The 20007-nt window shown below is 36.7% G+C and overlaps 2 protein-coding genes and 1 pseudogene across 4 annotated transcripts; 2 read left to right on the forward strand and 1 right to left on the reverse strand.

The window, feature by feature from the left end:
• The first annotated feature begins 1351 nt into the window (after positions 1-1351).
• Positions 1352-3962, forward strand: LOC145602207 (scarecrow-like protein 15 pseudogene; annotated as a pseudogene).
• Positions 3963-5379: 1417 nt separating this feature from the next.
• LOC145600130 (G-box-binding factor 1-like) lies at positions 5380-13448 on the reverse strand. 3 transcript variants are annotated; one of them, XM_081656023.1, is made up of 12 exons: positions 13205-13444; positions 9221-9309; positions 9051-9101; positions 8402-8488; positions 8222-8311; positions 7933-8096; positions 7365-7419; positions 7136-7184; positions 6810-7024; positions 6388-6465; positions 6185-6310; positions 5380-5807 (listed from the first exon to the last, which is right to left on the reverse strand). In XM_081656023.1, the coding sequence occupies exons 2-12, from the start codon at positions 9278-9280 to the stop codon at positions 5727-5729; spliced, it is 1056 nt and encodes a 351-aa protein (XP_081512149.1). In that variant the 5' UTR covers positions 9281-9309; positions 13205-13444; the 3' UTR covers positions 5380-5726. The 3 variants fall into 3 exon arrangements, with proteins under 3 accessions (XP_081512149.1, XP_081512148.1, XP_081512150.1); XM_081656022.1 differs by having other exon boundaries at positions 9221-9344; XM_081656024.1 differs by lacking the exon at positions 8222-8311 and having other exon boundaries at positions 9221-9344; positions 13205-13448.
• A 2168-nt stretch (positions 13449-15616) lies between these two features.
• LOC145601126 (putative NAD(P)H dehydrogenase (quinone) FQR1-like 2) lies at positions 15617-19381 on the forward strand. The gene is made up of 2 exons (XM_081657070.1): positions 15617-16516; positions 18820-19381. Exons 1-2 carry the CDS (start codon positions 15966-15968, stop codon positions 19040-19042), a joined length of 774 nt encoding a protein of 257 aa, XP_081513196.1. The 5' UTR covers positions 15617-15965; the 3' UTR covers positions 19043-19381.
• Positions 19382-20007: the final 626 nt, after the last annotated feature.

The following is a 20007-nucleotide window of genomic DNA, read 5'->3' on the forward strand; positions in this document are numbered from 1 at the left end:
GAGAAGAGCCCTCCTCCAACCAACTATCAAATTTTTTTTCATATGATTTGATGTGCTTAATTAGGCGATAATAACTTCAATGGTTATAATGTAAAGAAATGTTTGATAGTACAATGGAAGCTCAACTTACCAATGTATCCGTCACAAGGGACCATATAAAAATCATGTGGTACGATAAGTGTCCGACTTTAGTTAATGATACAATTCTCCCACAATGCTCAAAAAAGGGTTTATAACATATTGATATATAGTATATATGAGTAACAAAACTAATTATTAATAAGATTTTTGTATGTTTTAATTTTTTAATTGTATCATGAGTTTATACTACAAAAAGTCAATATTGTAAAATTGAATATATATTGAGTTGAGACATGAAATTTTAACAGGAATTCATATGAATATGTTATTTTTTACATACATTAGTGAAATCGAATTTATAGTTAAAGTTTTGACTCTTTAACAAATAAAAACAGAGGGAGTGATCATGACATACATAGGTACTTGTGTTATGTTTAATGACTAGCTAATGATGAACCTAAAGCCATTTATAAGCAATAATTAACCAATAACGTAAACATAGCAGTTAATTATTGGCAACATGCATAAAGATGTAAATTAAAAGATCTTCCATAAACAAGAAAATAATAATAGAAAGAAAGACGAGCCAAAAAGTGTAATACTAGTCCAGTAGTCCTCGAAACATGATGAGAGAGAGAAAAGAGAGTGAAGAAGCAAATAGCTGCTACTTAGTGGAGGAAGAATCATGGAAAGCAAAGCTAAATAGAAAGCGCAATAGCTAAAAGCTTGGCTTTGAAGCCTCTAAAATTTTTAAGAGATAAAAAGACCTACTCTTTTTTCTTTTTTATATTAATATTTATATTTTTAGACCTCTGATAAATGTCGAGTATGTGTATGTTATATCTATGGTCCTCATTTCTATTAATACTTCCTCCGTTCCTTATTGTTTGTCCTGTATTTTATTTAATATAGTTGAATTATTATCCGATTACAAGAACCGTGACATTAATCTCACATACAAGTATTTGGCTCGTTACTTTTGTTTTGTATCAAGTCTATTGTTAAAAAGTAATAAAGTTAAAAATGGCTCGGGGACAAACAATTGGAGACGGAGGGAGTATTATGTAATGTATGTCAACGTGACTCACATCTTTTTCCCATCCCCACCACCATACCATTTCCATGCATCCCCACATCACCAAAAAAACACAGCACACACCATGCACGCAAAGATAGATGATAATAAAGTCGTCAATTATAACACCCCCCTTGTAAAAAGCCCTACCCCACCGTCCCACTTTCATACATATAAGCTCCTTTTCTCTCAAGTTACCCCTAAAAAAGCTAAGACTTACTTACACTTCTTACAAACCTCTACTCCAAGCAACTTACTTACAAGAAAAAAGAATTAGAGGTTTTGAGGAGGTGGGTGTTTGTTTTGCTCATTTAGGAATGAAAGTGCCCGTTTCCACCCCTCAAACTTGCAACACCGTCACCGGAAAACCGATCTCCGCCGACAACAACAACAACAACTTCAACACCACTTTCCATTCTCCTAGTAGTAACATAAGCAGCAACAACAACAGCAACAGCAACAACAGCACCAACAACTTGTGTTACGAGCCTACCTCGGTTCTAGACCTTCAACGTAGTCCTAGTAGCCCCGCGGGTGCTACCAAGACCGTCACCAGTACTCCACCACCTCAACCTCCATCTTCAGATACGACGAAGAATAATAACAACAATCATCCACCCACCTCGAACGTTGATCTGGACAATTTAGAGGGTTGGGATTCAATCCTGTCTGAACTGGGGCTTAATGATGATTCAAACTCCAATAATCCAAAACTTTTGTTATCCCAAATTAGTCCATGTGATTCATCTCACCTTACACAAGTCCTCCCTGATTTTTCATCCTCTCAAAATCATTTCACCCAAAATCACCCCCCTTTAGACCTACCCTCAGATTACGCCAACTTTTGTGATTTCTCCTACAATCAAAACCTCAACCCGAATTTCGCCCCCTTCGATCAACACCACCACCAACAACAGCAACAACTTCACCATCATCATCAAACAACGGCAGCAGCTAATAACAACGTCAACAACACGTCTTTCGGGCTCGATTTCCTTGACGACCTCATACGTGCAGCTCAAGCCTTCGAATCCAACGACTCACAACAAGTACACTTGATATTGGCACGGCTCAATCAACGTCTCAGATCACCCGTTGGTAAACCCCTTCAAAGAGCTGCCTTCTACTTCAAGGAAGCTCTCCAACACCTCACCACCACTAACACCAACAATAATTCATCATCACCTCGACCACCTCGGCTTTCCTCGTACGAGGTGGTCCAAACCATCCGGGCTCACAAAGCATTCTCCGGAATCTCCCCGGTGTCTCTCTTCTCCACCTTCGCCGCCAACCAGGCCATCCTCGAAGCCGTTGTCGATGGAACATCACCTTTTATCCATATCATCGATTTCGACATCGGTTTTGGAGGTCACTGGGCGTCGTTCATGCGAGAACTCGTAGATAAATCAACCGATCAAACCACCAAGATGAGTACTACTTCCGTAATATTAAGGATCACGGCGATTGTTCCGGAAGAATTTGGTATTGAGAGTAAGCTAGTTAAGGAAAATCTCACGCAATTTGCACGTGATCTTAACCTTAATTTTCATATAGATTTTGTGTTAATACCAACTTTTGAGATATTGTCATTCAAGTCTATGAAGATTATGGAGGGTGAGAAGCTAGCAGTCCATCTTTCTCCTGCGGTGTTTAACCGCTTTTCGAATAATTCTCGAAGCGGGATATCGAAGTTTCTCGGCGATCTCCGAGGGATATCGCCGAGCTGTGTCGTGGTGGTGGACAAGGAGGTCGGAATTGATGCTGGTACGGCGTCGTTTGGTCCGACTTTTCTAGCTGGGATTGAATTCTACACCGGAATGATGGAGTCGATCGAGGTGGCCGCCGCCAGTGGGTTTTCCGGCGGTGGGGATTGTCTTAGGAGGATTGAGACGTTTGTGCTGCGGCCGAGGATTTTTGCGGCAGTGGAAGCGGCGGCGAGGGTGGCGGCCGGGAGGCGGACGTCGTGGCGGGAGGCGTTCGTGGCAGCCGGGATGAGGGCGGTTGGGTTTAGTCAGTTTGCTGATTTTCAAGCAGAGTGTTTGTTAAGGAGGGCTCAAGTTGCCGGGTTCCACGTGGCGAAACGTCATGGGGAGATGATGCTGTTTTGGCATGATCGGCCCCTCATTGCCACGTCAGCTTGGCGGTGTTAAGCCGGTACCGCCACGTAAGCCGTACTCCACTAATTTTATGGAGAGTATTTAACATTAAATTAGTAATTTTGCACTCTATAATTATATAATTAGAGTGCATTAATCTGTACTTTTGCCAAATGCTAAATGTCTAAATTTAGGGGGTGGAAAGTGTCGAGACTTTATTATAGTAAAAATGAGTGCAAATGACATTGTCCATGGTGAATTATTGTAGGTAAAACTCTACAAATCATGAAAAGAGGAGAGAGAAAATCATGCTTTAATTACGTGCCACGTTGGACATTATTACAAGTTTAATTAGTTTTAATGAAATGTACTTTAGTTCTTAAGTTTTTGTTGGGTAAATAATTTAGTGAGAGGGGGAAGGCAAGGGAATAACACGATGGTGCTAAGTTGTTTCTGCCTTATGAAAACGGTGTGTTTTAATTGGAGTACTAAGCTAGAATATTCGAACTCGGAGGTAGATGTTAGTTGTTCCTTCTGTTAAGTTGGAGAGAGGCTTAGAATGGTTATTAGGCCTATCACTTACTAGATATTAGGTCAACTATAACACTATAGTTCTATAATACATGTAGTAGTAACACTATGTATTGGGGTTGGTTCAATTCCGTTGTTCAATTTCTGGAAACTTTTATGTTACTCATGAATTTAGTGTATTGTGACTCCTTTTATCAATTTTACTCATAATATGTTTGAGTTATGACAAAATTATTATTAATTGCAGGGTTTAACCGATTTAAAACTTCATTATAATCACAAACTCGATAATAATCGGACAATTCGTTAATTAACCGCATGTCTAGGTGATATGAGTCTCTTGCTAATGACCATGTAATTCTGATGCAATTTTGTTCAACAAACATGCATGCATGGAGTACTTGTGAGATTACAGTGTGTAGGATGGAGGCATCATCATCATTGTACAAATTTATTGTGCTAATGGTTCGATTGGTTTGGTTTTACATAATTACAATATTACATCTTACATGTATTACAAGTTCCTAGTCAAACAAATTAAACGAACCCTGCTTTTAGGAAATGATTTAAATGACAATCAGAATACATACTTAAAATACTGATTGCTATTTAATGTTGGACCTCTTTGTAGAGTTCACTCATAGTCTCATATGTAGATAACAAGTCTTTGATATTGATCGAATTTGTAACACAGTTTCTTTGCTAGAAGGTAGATTGCCAATTGTTTGATCTTTATTTCAAATAATACAAGTAGTGATTTAAATAAGCAATACCTCATATTCGGAGAGCTATTTTCATCGATAACTCTTTATTTTGAGACAATGTATATATACTACGTATATAAAAAAGTACGTAACAGGGAGTTGAATTATTTTTTCTAAGTTTATAGTAGATTTTGGATGCAAGTTTTTAGTACAGCTACTCCTTCCAAAAAATTACAGTATATTGGTTATTTGGCGAATGTTCAAATCATCCCTTGTCATTTACAGCATTAAAAAGAAAAAAAGGGCGTTCAATTTTAAAGAGGAAACGTGATATTTGGTTAGGATTTAAGAACCGCAAAAAAGCAAGGGTTCTTTCCGCATTTGCTCGTATTTGATTATTGCTATACATGTAATTTGCAAAACACGTTTTTGGTGGATTGGTGGCTATTTTCTTTTGATCATTTGAATGTACTCCAAGAAGTTACATCTTCAAGGTGTCAAAACAATTTGGTCGACGAACCATGGACCATAGAAGTTCCACCTTACGCGATATTGTTTGAATTGGAAGATCGGAACCTACAATAATAAACATGAATTCCTATGGTGTGAATGAAGTCTTACTAGTAAAGTTTGAATTGGAGGAGTGAAGATGAAATTGAAACATACAATAAACATGAATGTCCAAGATTTGTTGCCATCTTCACAAGTTTTTACGACTTATAATGCGCTGGTGATACCGTAATAATGGGCTGTGATAGAACCATCTGCTACGGGAGATGCACTATTGTAGTTATTCATATACTAACAATTCATGTAAAACAATCACACATTAGAGTGGCCTAAACCTGTTATTCTGCACCTAACATGCCAACATTATAATCAACAATCAATATAAGAAGATTAAAACTTCCTATGTCAATAACGTACAATAGATTTGTGAAATCATCTGGAATTCAGGGTAATATGATAAAATACACACTTTGACCTCTCTAATACATAATATCTAGCTGATACTTATCTTTGTACAGTAGTTCTACTCAGACAAATGAGGTTGTGCGTTAACTGAAATCCGTCTTAGCATAAACCCAGAAATCACAAATCACATTACAAGCGTTATCAATGGCTAAAAAAAAAAGAGAAAAAAATTGGTATAAGCTGTGTTAAAAACTGAAATATCCCCTATTTGTTTTGTCAGATATTTTGAGCTGAGCCGAAGAAGTACTAATCTAAGCTCTCATTTCAGCTATCGGCCTCACCAGAAGCATTATTTTCTCCGAGGCTTTGTAAGCTATCTGGTCCACATGTCTGGGTTAGCTCCTCCTGTTCAATACCAAAGCATTTAAATTTTGTATACAATAACACTGAAATAAACAAGCATAATACTTATGCCTTCTAACCCTGATAATAGTAGTGTTTTTGATTTAGGGTCATTTTATAAAATACTTTAGTGTGCTTTTACATATCTACCACACCAATACTTATGAACTGTGTGTTAGGGGTTATGTAGTATGAAGTATATGGGAATCATAAAATCTGAAGTGGCCTTTATTTTGGGATGGACTAAATTACTTTTGTGAACTGGGAAGTATGATCCGGGACAGTGGTAGTACTATAAGAGGAAATGTGGACAATGATTTTTGAGCATATCAAAATGAAAAACCAATGTTGTTCAGGGAAGCTGATGCATTTTGACAAACCTTGATAGAATTGTTTTCAGAGGTCAACTTCTCGCATTCGGCAGATAACCTCTTGAGCTCTTCTCTGAGGCTGCTATTTTCATTATTCAGAGACTCAACCCTTCTTTGCAATTCTTCACACTCAGCCTAGAAAGACCAAAGAACTAGAGTTTTAGAAGCCAGCAGAAGTCATAAAAAGGGTAGAAAGTACACAAAGCCTATACCTGCTTGCGCAACCTTGATCGCCTGGCTGACTCTCTATTAGATTGCTTACGTTTCTGCCTTTTAAGTTCACGCTCATCCTGCCAAAAAAGTTGATCAATAAAACGAATTTTAATCTTTTACCAGCAAGTTAACTGTTTTGTATTCAGAAAAATCAGTGTTTCCCTGAACTCATAAAGTAGTTCTACATTCATATTTATGTTCAAGCTAAAGCTGTTCTGCAAAATGTACATAACTTGAGGTGTAATTAATCAATTAGATTAATAACACGTTAGCTAATTGCTGCAAATCAAGTCCATTTTAATCCCTATCACTTCTTTTCAGAATGAAGTTGCTTCTTTTAATGAAGAATATGAAACACAATCAGTCAATCATGAGCATAAGGGGAAATAGAAATTTCAGCGGATTTGAAATAAAATCATACTTGGATCCATTGGTGGTCAGGCATAAGCCCTTCACGTCCAACCATTGCCGGAGCTACTGCAGATGCTACTCCAGCATTAGGTCTCAATTTAACTCCACCAGCAGCAGAAGTATTCCACAAATCCATGCCAATGTTAAGATTAGTAGCAGCAACCACCGGTTTTCCTGGCACTGAACCCTGAGCTACATTCCCCGAGCTATTCTGTGCATTAGCCCCTACAGAAGTTACCCAAACTCAAAATGAGATGTCACATTAATGTGACTTTAATGTAAGCGGAAGTTAAAAGGGAAAAAAGATGTTAATCAAATATAATTTATAGCATATACCATCTTCAAGCATCAGATCGAAACTTCCTTTCTTAGTCGCAGAGTTTTCCTGAACAGAAGAACTAGCTAAGTTTAGCCTAAACACTAGATCAACAAAACAACTAAGTCTAGATTACATTACAGCTCAAACTAATCCAATAATTGATACTAGATAAGTTTTTTTCTTTGGATTCTATACTCCAATAGGGGATCCCTGTATGGACTAAAAGAACAGCCAGTAAAGACATGCCTGCTGATTGTTGTCATCACTACCATCTGATGAGCCTTCACTTCCACTTTCAGCGCTGTTATACAATAATAATTAGAACATTAATGAAAATATAGAGAATTGGAGTAGCTTGAATGATTGCCTTAGGCCCCATTTTTTTCACAAGCTTTATACTGAACTTCAATTATTATTACAGATCAAAGATAATTATTGAGTATTACAAATCAAAACTAACTGTTGATGTGTAAAAATCACTTTTGCTGATTAGAAACAATTTAGCTAAATTTTACTGAAAACTTCTTTTTTTACAGTTAAAGAGAACAGAGCCTTAGTATCAAAATATTGTTAAAAATTCACAAAATAGTAAAAATAAATAATTCCTCCAGTTTTTTTTAGTGGCGTCACTTTTGTTTTCACGGACTCCTAGGCAAGTTTTGTAGTAGAGAGAAAAAATAAATGGGCCCATGTGGTAGGAGAGAGAGAAAGAGAGAATTTATTAGTTAAAAAGGAAAGTGATGCAATTAATTTAATATTTCACTTTTAGGAAAGAGATGCAACTTAAAAAACGGAGGAAGTAACTAACACCCACCTCTGCGAGGCACCCTCATTTCCGGAGCCTGAAGTTGCTTTGCCAGTTTCAACAGCCTTTTCATTCCCCGTGCCGGAACTTCCTTTGGATTTTTTTGCAGAATTCTGATCTTTTACATCCAAGTTTTTTCCTTCTGTTTCCACAGCAACAGCAGGATTTGGAGTCTACAAGAAAAGATATGGAGCAATAAGTGTCAATTACCATTTATCGACCATCTACTTTTAGTTACCATATCAGATATCATCACTTTAATTTCTCATTATTGGTATTGTTTATACGTCATAATTACCATTGCCATATTAGGATGAGCATAAACGCCACCGGGAGGATATAAAGCTGGGTAAGGGACTGGAGTACCATAAGGTGGCATCATAGGGTGCTGTAGAGGGACAAGCGTCCATAATTCATATTAATATGAGTACAAATTTAGGAACTAGACACAAAACCATGGGACTAATGGCCGACTTACCTGTCCTGCCCACATATAGGGATGAGGTGCTGGAGCTGCAACAGTAGAAGCAAAAAAAGGAGGAGTAGCACCGTTACCATAATATGCCTGCAATTATTACAAGTTAGGATGAGCCAAACCCTCAAATTTAAAGGAAAAACAACTGACACTGAATTGTTGGGTATAAATGCTATATCTAGAAGGATTATAAGAAATTCAAAAAATAAAGAATGTCGTCAGATGATTTCCATTACAGAGTCAAATAAAATATGGGGCAATTTGAACAATTTCTGAGAATGAAAAATGAATTCTGATGGATCTGAACTTTAGAGTCAGGTGTACTAAGCCACTTGACTACATCAAAAGACCAAATTACAGATCATTTTTTACATAAGAAAATTGCTCAGTCAAATACAAGAAGAAACTCTTTTGCTGACAAGTAACAAGTGACGGAAACAAATTGCATATATTATTAAACCACTACTGCAATCATACTAAATATTGGAATGTCTCGTTTCCTATGCCTTTTGTAATCCTAGAGAAAGCGTCAACAACTCTCAACCATTCATGATACCAAGATGAACAACAACAACAAGTCAACAACAAAAGCCTTAAAATAAAAATGAGTGAGCAAGCAACAACAATTAGCTTTATGTTCCAAATCACAAACCTGCATGGGACCTGACCAATCAGGATATGATGGCACTGCTGCCTGAGTCTCCTAGAAGGATAGGGAAAAAAACAATAATTGAGACCGGCACTAGGATATATAAACAGTAAACACATGAACAGAAAGAGCGTAAAAAAGATTTAGAAAGAAGAGAGAGAGGGAGAGAAAACCTGTGCTGAACTTGTTGCTTTTGAAGGCTTGGAAGGTGTCTGCTCCTCGGCTGCCCCCATTTACATAGGTCCAATCGCCACCAGATCCACTAGGGGCTAAGCAAATATTGTGAGGTATACAATCCTATCAAATGTGAAATGATGGGTCAAAACCTATCCGATGTGATGCAACATACAAATATCGAATAGTAATACAATGCAAAAGCAATCAAGAATCACATACAAATCACACATGCAGGAAATATTAAATTGTCATCGAACCAAATGCAAAGTTAGAAACCAAGATCAACTTGATATGGTCACAAACTTAAAGTGATACAAATTACCAAACTAGGAAAACCAATATATCTCACATTTACTATGCACAATACACTATTTTTTCAGTCTTAACATTGCTACGAGTGATAAAATGGTGTTTGTAACTACAATATATAAATTAATCCAGTAATCAGATTAAGTGGGCTGTCATTCTACAACATGTCATCTAGTCCTAAATGAGCAATTAGGATCAGGGCCCAAGTAAAAGAAATTCAAGTAGCAGCCAAGCAGGAGTGATCTAGCCCATATTAACCCAGTCAAAGAATCACTTCAGCTGCCAATCCAAGAAAAACGATCAATAAAGACGGAAACCTTACATCACTGCAGGATTGTGGGAAGGAATTGATGATGATATAACTTACATGGAAACCAAGCAAAAGGAAACCATGGGGTGAAAATGGCAGGAAAAGATAAAATGAAAGGTGCAAGAAGCCTAAAAGTAGAAGTACAAGCGAGTGGGATAAGACAAGCTTTCAGACCGATAGACCACCAGATCAGTTCTTCAATGCCTTCATATTATAATTACGACCTTTATCGATAGCACCACTTGCCTCTTTCCTTAGTCAATCTTCTTTTTAGAACCTTTTTCTAACAGCTTTCAAGGATTGATCCTTATCTTCTCCAATATATCGTGCACTCAAAAATATATTAAAGTGACTGTAATTTTCATCAAATAGCACGAATGAACACGGATTTTTTCTTCATAATTATGATGCATGTATTTATTGACAATGGATTATATGAGTGTAACAACTCAAATTAGGAAATTAGTTTGTTTTCTTTTATTGTCATCATGAGTTCCCTTTTTACAAAAATTGGCCTCCAAATCATATGTTATCCAACCTTTCTTTCCAAATCCCACAAACACACACACACACACCCATCTCCGCATCATTAGTATGAGGTTCCAAATAACTAATTTCCTAATAAGATTAAAAATTCATACATCCAATAATTGCCAAAAAAAAATTTAAGTAGATTTCTAAGACCTACTTCACTGAGACACTTGTGAATGAATGAATCCACAGATTGGACTCCCTAAGCCAAGCTACTGCCCTTAGAATTTTAGAAAGAAGTGCCTAAAATGCACAAATAGCTATCTAAGCCAAGCTGAATACATACACTTGAGAACACCCCTAAATTGATGGACCAAACCTTTTTGCAACCAAAAGCTCGTAATTTGTTCTCCGATCACAAGTATAGAGCAACTAATCCAAATACAATAAAGAATGTTGAACAATAAAATTGGAGAGTCAAGAATAAGTCTTCCAATATAACATTTCAGTAGGCCTTTTTTATACAACCAAGCTAGCCCAATGCTTAAATATAAACCATTAAGGATACCTAAGATTCCCATAGTGTAATAGGTCCTTACACTATGGAATCCCATGGTGTAGGCCTAAATTTTTATAGTTGTTGTTTCACTAGCAGGGTTATCATGTCTACCTTAATTAAGGTCCTTGCCAAAGTAGTGTTAGCCCAACAAGAAAGATAAAAGTGGAGCTTAAATGATGCCACCAATATCCTCATTTAAGCAGTAGGAAGATCAAGAAATTTTGATACTCAAACGGATAGGGATTATCAAAGAGATAAAAATTCTGGCAGAAGAATTATATTCACCATTCAATCACTCTTTTGGGAAAATCTTTTGTTACTTGTTAGGCCAGCCAACTGAGAAGACTAGTATTAGAGCTATCAGTGTTCCTGTTGTGAACAAGGACTAAGTGTCAATGCTTCACCTGGAATCTCACCAATGGGATCAATTGTAACGGTAGGAATTTTACAATCTCCACTACAAGTTATCTAGACTATTACTGCAAGAATGGGACTTTAACACTACAGATGTATCATATACCTACATTCAGTGCCACTCGTAGACAGTTAAGGGTATCCCCCCCCCCCCCCAGGTATGCAGACAGAAATGCATCCTCCTACAGGATATACCCAAATAAGGAATTCTATCTGCAAAGATAAAAACAAGGTCACCAGTTTATAGGCCAGCGCAAGCTGAAGACCTCACATCAATCTCATAAGGGTTAGTTAACAAAGTCTTCAACGTCGATTAGCCAACATTAATGTTCTGTATGGAAATGTGGGCATCCAACAACCTTATGAGCAGCCCCTTAGAAAAGCACGAGTGCACAACTGACCTAAGCACAAGGTGCAAGCGATACACCCCCCTCCTCCCCACCCCACCCCCCCAAAAAAAAAACATAGTAAGGTTCGTCATGCACTATGAGGAACAGATAAATGATATACATAGCATATCAGTCTCAAACATTGGGATATTGAAAACCTAAATACCCTAAAAACCGAAATATATAACTGTAGAGGACCTTTATAAAGAAAAAGCAAAAATAAAAAAAAAAAAAAAAAAAAAAAAGCAATCCAGAACCAGTGTATTTAATGCATGTTTTTATGAAAGACGGATAAGGACAGGGAAGAGACGAAGATAAAAAGGTATTAAGGGAAGCTTTAACAATAAAAAGCAAAGATTAACCTATTACTTATTACAGGATGAGATCAAGATGTAGTATAACAAACCACCCCCATAACTCCCAGCTAATAACCCTTTTATGGGCAACACATATTCATACAAACACCACATCCTACAGAACAGTCATTAGACTTCAACGAAAGAACTTTTAGTTCACAAATACCATTGGATTCAACACTAATAATTATTCATTTTTGGTGTATAGATAAAGCTAGGAAGAGCAATGATGTAGATAGCATCAACCCCACTAAACTAGCTATTATCCTCTAGGACCACTTTAACACTCCAATATGTTACCACATATCATCACAAATTCTTCAAACTAAACCCAATTCATCAATGGTTTATGACACGGCGCAACGGCCAACAAACGAAACAAGAGATCTAAAACAGTCTACCATATATTCTTATAACTAAACCAGCAAACTTACAAGTGATTGATGATGAATGAAATAGCAATATGTAAACAAAATTTACCTTCAAATTCCCACACAAAATAACCGTACAAAGCAGATATCCTCCCTTTCATCTAAACACAAAACCCTCAATAAAGAGTAAAGGTAAAGGTCCTAAATTAATCCACTTAAAAGAAGATTAGCTTAGATCTAACTACAGCTAAAATATGGAAAATTTTACTTATTTTAGAGGATAAATATTGTTAGAAAGCCCAAATAATGAAATAATGGCTGCAAATATATATATCTAAACAGAAATATTGGAATTTTACCATGTAACTCTAAAATATCCTTATAAACCTAAAATTGCGAGCTTCATAATTCCTCTTATATTATATACTATCCTTATTTTTTTCTCCATTTTTCTTTCAATTTACTCAACCCAGTAAACCCAGACATAATTCAACCCCTTAAAAACCCGGATCAAATCCCGAATACATCATTTACCCTTTGTGACTCTCTCTACAACTCTACACCAAACAACAAAAAATTCAACATACCCAACAATTAAAATTCTCAATCTCAACCTTCAATTCCACAAAAAATTGAAATTTGTCAAAAGGGGTTAATTAGATTACCAACAAAAATTAGATATTTTTCTCAAAACATAAAATAATCACAAAATATAAACATAATTAAAGGGAAAATCAAAACAAAAATTAAGAGAAATCCCATTAATTAAAAAAAATAGAGAGGAGAGAGAAAGGGAAGTACCTGAGAGAGAGAAAGTAGGCGGGCAAGAATTAAGAAAGAAGGTGTGAGTGAGGTGGATGTCCAACTCGGATACAACAAACCTTGGTTTTTATTTCATTTCTGTCTTATTTCAAATTAAAAATAAAAATAAATTAAAAAAAAGGAAGGATTTTTACTGGAAATTATAAAAATTTAAAAAAAAAATAATAAGATTGGATTTTTACTGGAAAAATAAAAAATAAAAAAGATTGGATTTTTGAAGGATGAAGAAAGAGAGGAAGTTAAGGGAGTGAAGTGAGTAAGTGCTGCAGAATTGAAGTTGGTTGATTTTAGAGATAGAAAGAGAAAGTGTAATAGGGTTTTATGGGATTGACACGTTGAAGAAGAAAGGGATTACAGGTGTCGAATTATGAATGGATAAGAGTGTTGAAAATGAAAACCATGCGGCTGTATGACTCATCTTTGTTGATATTTGCGCAACTGATTACAATTTTACTTTATTTTATTATTTTTGTTGTTGTTATGGTTACTCATTTGTCACTTATTTTTGAGTTTTGGATCTTATCTTGAAATTGTTTTGAACGTAAATTATTTGCTAATTATGTATGAAATAAGTTTCTGTATTTGAGAAAGATACAAATTTTGTCGGTCTATCTTGAATATGGTGTGTTATGACTTTTTGGGATTTAATTTAAGTTAAGGTAAAGATGGCATTGAGTCGTGTTTGCTGTTATATTAATAAGTTGGTAAAACTCGATAATGATAAACAAAAAAAATTGCCACCAAAGTTGAAGGATTGGCTTACGACATGGTCCATGTAATGGTCATGATGGGCTATGTCGTGTTTACTTAACATAATTTATGTGCTTTTGTCGTGTTGATTTGTGTTGTATTGTGTTGTGTCATAAATAAATAAATAAAAAGGTATTTTGCACTCTTGTAGTATTGCCTTGTTTTTCCTCCCTTATCTAGTTGACTAATTCTACGCGTTATGGGTTGACATATTCACTAAGGGGATGTTATGGGGGTTTTCTGGTGTTGAACTTGATATTTAATGGTTGAGGATTAGACACATTCACTTGGATGTTGCTCAAGACTGAAGTGATTTTGTAGATGTGGACGATGAGGATTTAGCTGTCGCTAAGAGTCTCTTGAATGACAAATTTGCGAATAAGTCTCGGAAGAAGGGTTGATGAGGTGAAAGAATGATTGAGCATAAGTTGATGACCATATTGTCCGTGCTTCATGTGGATTTTGTTGTGGAAACTTTACCTTCCCACTCTTGATGACAACACGAGGTGGATATAGAACATAGCATGTTTGTGTCTTAAGCTGTTTATTCAGTAGTAGTATGTGCTAAATTATGACAACTAGGATGACTTAATGTAAATAAGAGCTTGACATCGTTACTCAATTGTCATTTTGAGTTAGGGACCTTGCCTAGAAATTGTTTCAAACGTAATTTCTTTACTACTTATGCATAGTACTAGTTTTTGAATTTTGGGAAAATACAAATCTTGTTGGTATTTCTAGATGTGTTACAAAGTATGTATGAGTTTTCTATATTAATTTAGTTAAAATAAATATGACATTGGGTCGAGTCCGGTGTGTCTGGTGTTATGTCAATAAATTGACCAAACACATCCTATGACATATATTTTTGGCCACTAAGGTGAAGGATTTGGCTCACAAGATAGCCCTTCCACGTGATGGTTAACATGTTTTTTTTTGAAGGGTGATGGTTAACATGTTGTGTCTACTTTTTTTTTTTTTTTTTTTTTTTTTTTTTTTTTGAAGAAATGTTGTGTCTACTTAAATTTGTGGTTTTGTATTGTTTTGAGTTTTGTCATGTTGTGGTTTTTGCTTTTTGTACATCTAATTATTGTGAAATTCTATTGTAGAAATTACCAATACCTTAATTTCCAATTTTCCATGCATCCTTAGAAATGAGCACATTAATAAGGGAAGGAAGAAGTATTATTAAACCCCTTATCACAATTCTGTATACACTAGCACTATGAGACCCAATAACTTTCACATATAGATTTCCCCACTATCCCTCGCCCTAATCCTAACCAGAGGTTTGCTTAAGTGACTTCCAACATGACATGGTAATTCATACTTAATTGCTTAGACTTCAATCAAGCAAGTTCTACTTAAATGCAATTGCCTATGCCTACGAAAAATAAGTTCCCATGCCACCCAAAATATATACAAGTAATAAAATTTAAACCTCCAAACTCAACGGTGTTTTTTTTTTTAAAAAAAACCCTCTTCCAAGCTTCAGGAGTCTTATATAGCTTAATCCGATCTAAACCCGTACCCGAAACTCAATCAAATTGTTCTTCCAAGTTTAAAATGAAGTTGAAGTCTTACATAGCTCAACCCAATCTGAACCCGAATGTAAAACTCAATCAAAGTCGACTCGTCCCAAGATCAAAATACCCAAAATGTGAAAAATGGGCGTACTATCAAGTTTCAACAACGACGTGAAAAAGCATTCTCACTTCTCAGTTGAATTACTAGTAGCTCAATTTCAACAGAAGAGAGCGAAGCATCCGGATCCCAATTTTGAGAAATTGAGAGCTGGTCGTCTCATCTTCGCTGTCATCTTCATCCTCCTTCTCATTCATCATCCCCAATTCACAATTCACCGTGTTTCTGCCAATTTCATCAAAGTCAAACTCACCCCAATTTCTTCAACTCACTCATCATCAAACTCCCATTTTCTCTCTCCTCACTCTTCAAATTCACCCACCATTTTCTCTCTCCTTTGACTCCCATGGGAAAAGGCGGCGGTTGCGTCCCCAGCAAGAAGAAACTTCCCGACACCGGAAACCGGCAAACTCCGGCACCAATTGACGGGAACAAATCCCCAGTTGAAACCTCATCTTCCGACCCAATACCCACTTCCCAAAACGACGCCGTTTCAGACCCTAATCCACCCCGAATTCTGAAGGTGTACATAGTCTTCTACTCGATGTATGGACACGTGGAGGGGTTAGCGAGGAGGATGAAGAAAGGGGTTGACGCCGTTGATGGGGTTGAAGGGGTTTTGTATAGGGTGGCTGAGACTTTGTCCCCGGAAGTATTGGCTCATATGAAGGCGCCTTTGAAGGATGATTCTATACCGGAGATTGCGGAGGCGGCTGAATTGTCCACTGCTGACGGGTTTTTGTTCGGGTTTCCGACGAGGTATGGGTGTATGGCGGCACAAATGAAATCATTTTTTGATTCGACGGGGCAATTGTGGAAGGATCAGGCATTGGCCGGAAAACCTGCCGGGTTTTTTGTTAGTACCGGTACTCAAGGCGGCGGCCAGGAGACCACTGCGTAAGTATTCGGAACTTAATCCCATAAGTGGGGTCGGCTACCTGAACCAAATTTGATTATTCGGAACTTAATGTTGATTGCTGTAAATTGGTTTATTATGTTATTGTGTTTTGGAGTAATTGTGATTAGAATTTGGTTATTGTGTTACAAATGTTTAGTGTGTTTGAGTTTAGTTGAGTGATTTTATTGCATTGATGGTGTTAGGTTATGTTTGATGTGAGTGGCATACTTATTGGAGTGTTTGACTTGGTTTAGTTCATGGATTTATGTTGTTATTGAGCAAATGTTTCCATGTTAAGAACATAGCTTATGTACTTTAGAATTTGACAATGCTAGGTAAATTCTTATGTTGTTAGATTATTGTTGAAGAGATTATGCAATGAGAGAGTGTAGGGTGGCTTTATACATCAAATTCTGTCTGAAAATGCAAGAAGAATCCGAAGAAATGTGAGCCTGTCTTTTTGAGTGATAATGTGCAGGAAATGTTAAAAGAATGAGCCTGATATGTGATTAAATGAGCTTGGTAGTTCATTGCGTGAAATGTTTCGATTTGGTGACATTACTGACATAATATCGAGCAGATTTTGGCTGCGGTATTCATGGAGGTGGTTTCTTTGTGGCCCCAATATATTATTTTAGCAAGAGGGGCGGATCCTAAAATTTACTTCTTTGAGGGTGATTGAGGGGAGCTATGTATTAATGTATCATGTATGTAGTCATCCTGTTGACTTTCAGATGAAAGCCAGAAGTGGCAGCTCTGTTATTTTATTTTTTTTGCTTGTGTGTTGTGGCTTTCCATAGTCACCGTTTACAATTGTCTAGAATCCGAGGTAAACAAACACTACTACTACAACAGAAAATATCAATTTTGACTGAGTTCCACCATTACCAAGAATTAAAATACAATCATGATGTAGGATTGAGGTGGTTACCCCTTCCCAATCCCATATATAGCTAATTGATCAGTTTTAACACTTCTCTATAGTAGTTAGTTCAATACAAGAACCATTTTTTTCTTCTTACAAGTCTTTTATCTGGTTAAAGATATACCAAAATCACCAAGGATGTATCTTATGAATGTATCCTCTCTAGAGCACTCTGAAACCAGAATGGGCTCTCTACATGAGGATCATATGGTTGGTGACTACCAAAGAGTATGTATCTTTATTTGAATAAGAGAAACCCTAATTCATTGGGAATTTAACTTCCAATTTCATCACCAGAGATATTAAGGATCTGTCAGAGGCCTCAGAGCCTGCTGGGATGACTTACCATGGAAGAGTCATCAACTTTACAATTCCAGACTACCTCCAACATTAGAAAAGAGGACTCCATTTGCTGTAGCTTATTGTATAGTTTGTAAATCAATTTGATTTTTACCAAGAGAAAGGGGGACTAAACTACCAGAGATGGGAATCAGAGCTAAGCCAGAAATTGACTCGGACCACCAATATCTTAGATATTGAGTCCCTCTGGCTCTACATTACTTGATGAACAATGTTAATCCAATGTACTTTTCCCATTGTAGGACTTTGAAAGATGTTTTCGTAATGCATTACTGGTATTGAATTCGTTATTTTAGGCAGAAGTTTAAATTTTGCAGTATAACAATCTTTTATAATGTGGCAGTTCATAGATTTCTCCATGTTTTTTTGAAGGAATCCCTAATGTTTAATGGAAAGTGAGATATGATCTGAGTTACCCTGTCATGGTGGTAGTCACTTAAGCAAACCTCTCAGGTTCATGCCAATGATTCTCTTGTTGGGACTAGGGCGAGGGATGCTGGGGAATCTATCTGTGAAACATGTGAGGTCTCATAGTGATAGTGAATACTGAATTGTGATGAGGGGTTAAATAACAGAAGAATTGGAGAATGATAAAGGCTGCAGATTGATTATTAGAGGTCAGAGGACAGGTTAATGTGGATATTTTAAGGGCAGTGTTGCCACCATGTGAGTTTTGATAATGAGGTTGAACACTTTAATAGAAAAATAAATAAGGGCAGCATTCAAAATGTCTCTAATAGCTTTGAAGATGTTGTCCTGTAGTTTGATCCTGCTTTTCTCAACATAGCTATTACCAGAACTTGATGTTCGGTCCTGTACTCCTGTGTGTCTCTACTGTGATGTATTTATTTTCTGTGCTGAGGAAACAATTGAGTGGTTCCTGTCAGAAAATATGTTGTATTATTGTGTGGACTGACTTTCTTGGGACTGGTTGAGAGATTAAATACATACTTTGTACTAGCTTGTTATTTAGTGTTACTTATCCGGTTAACCTCTTTCTGCCATCCGTTTTTGCAGTTGGACAGCAATTACTCAATTGGCTCACCACGGGATGCTCTTCGTTCCTGTTGGGTACACCTTTGGTGCTGGTATGTTTAAGATGGACACAATACGAGGAGGTTCTCCTTATGGTGCTGGAGTTTTTGCAGGAGATGGCACTCGAGAACCTACTGATACTGAGCTAGCACTCGCAGAGCACCAGGGCAAGTATATGGCTGCAGTTGTCAAGAGGCTTGCCTAGCCTTGATCTTCTTCCATCATTCAGATGTCCGTCACATCCGATGGATTCCAAATGATGTACCCTTTCAGTTGAAGTGTATATGTCCCATTTATTATATTGATATTTTGGTTTTCAGATACAGCCATCTGGCACTGCATAGAGTTATAGGGCTTTTTCTTTTCATTATCTTGTTTCTTGCTGTTATTATTTTTTTTTTTCTTTTGATGTATTCATGGAGTAAAGTTGGTGTACATGTTTCAAACTCAGTGCTCAATTATTTGTTTTGATGACGGCATAATAAGAATGTCACAGTTTGCAAAAAGATTTTAGCCTGTTTTTCTTTCTGAGAGCTAATAGTTTTAAGTTGCTGAATTTCTTTGCTGTCGTTTGATTCCCTTTCCGTTTGAAATTTACTTAACTATTTTTATAGTACTTTTATTGACACATTTGCTTTGTTCAAAATTACAAGGAAAGTATACTGGAACAATAGTTAGCAGTATTGTTGCTTCTTGTTACAGGCGCGATTCTGGAGCATTGAATGTGTATAGTGAAGCAGCAAGGAGTTATAGGCCTGCAGACTGCCCTACCAATTTTTTTTTGCATTCCACCAATGCCATAACCACCCACCATACATAAATGCAAAAGAGTCAAAGATGAGAGATATGTTGAATGTCTTTGGTTTTGATGTGACAGTGTTCTATGCACAACAACAGTGTTCTATGTGACAGTGTTCTATGCATGGTACAACCAAGGGCCTGTTCTCATTAACTGAAATGAGCTAAGCTGAGCTGAGCTGAACTTATTAGAGCTGAATTGAAGTGAATTGAACTGAACTGAATATTTTATAAGAGAAGGAAATTAGGAGCTAAACTGAACTGAATATAATCGTGTGAGAACAAGCCCCAAAGGTTATTTCTTTGCCTACGTGCTTACACCTTGTGAGCACATAGGCAAAAAAAACTAACCTTGATTGTATTATAAAGGTA

The sequence above is a fragment of the Chenopodium album genome, chromosome 21, assembly GCF_948465745.1.
Source record: "Chenopodium album chromosome 21, dcCheAlbu1.1, whole genome shotgun sequence".
Lineage (NCBI taxonomy): Eukaryota > Viridiplantae > Streptophyta > Magnoliopsida > Caryophyllales > Amaranthaceae > Chenopodium > Chenopodium album.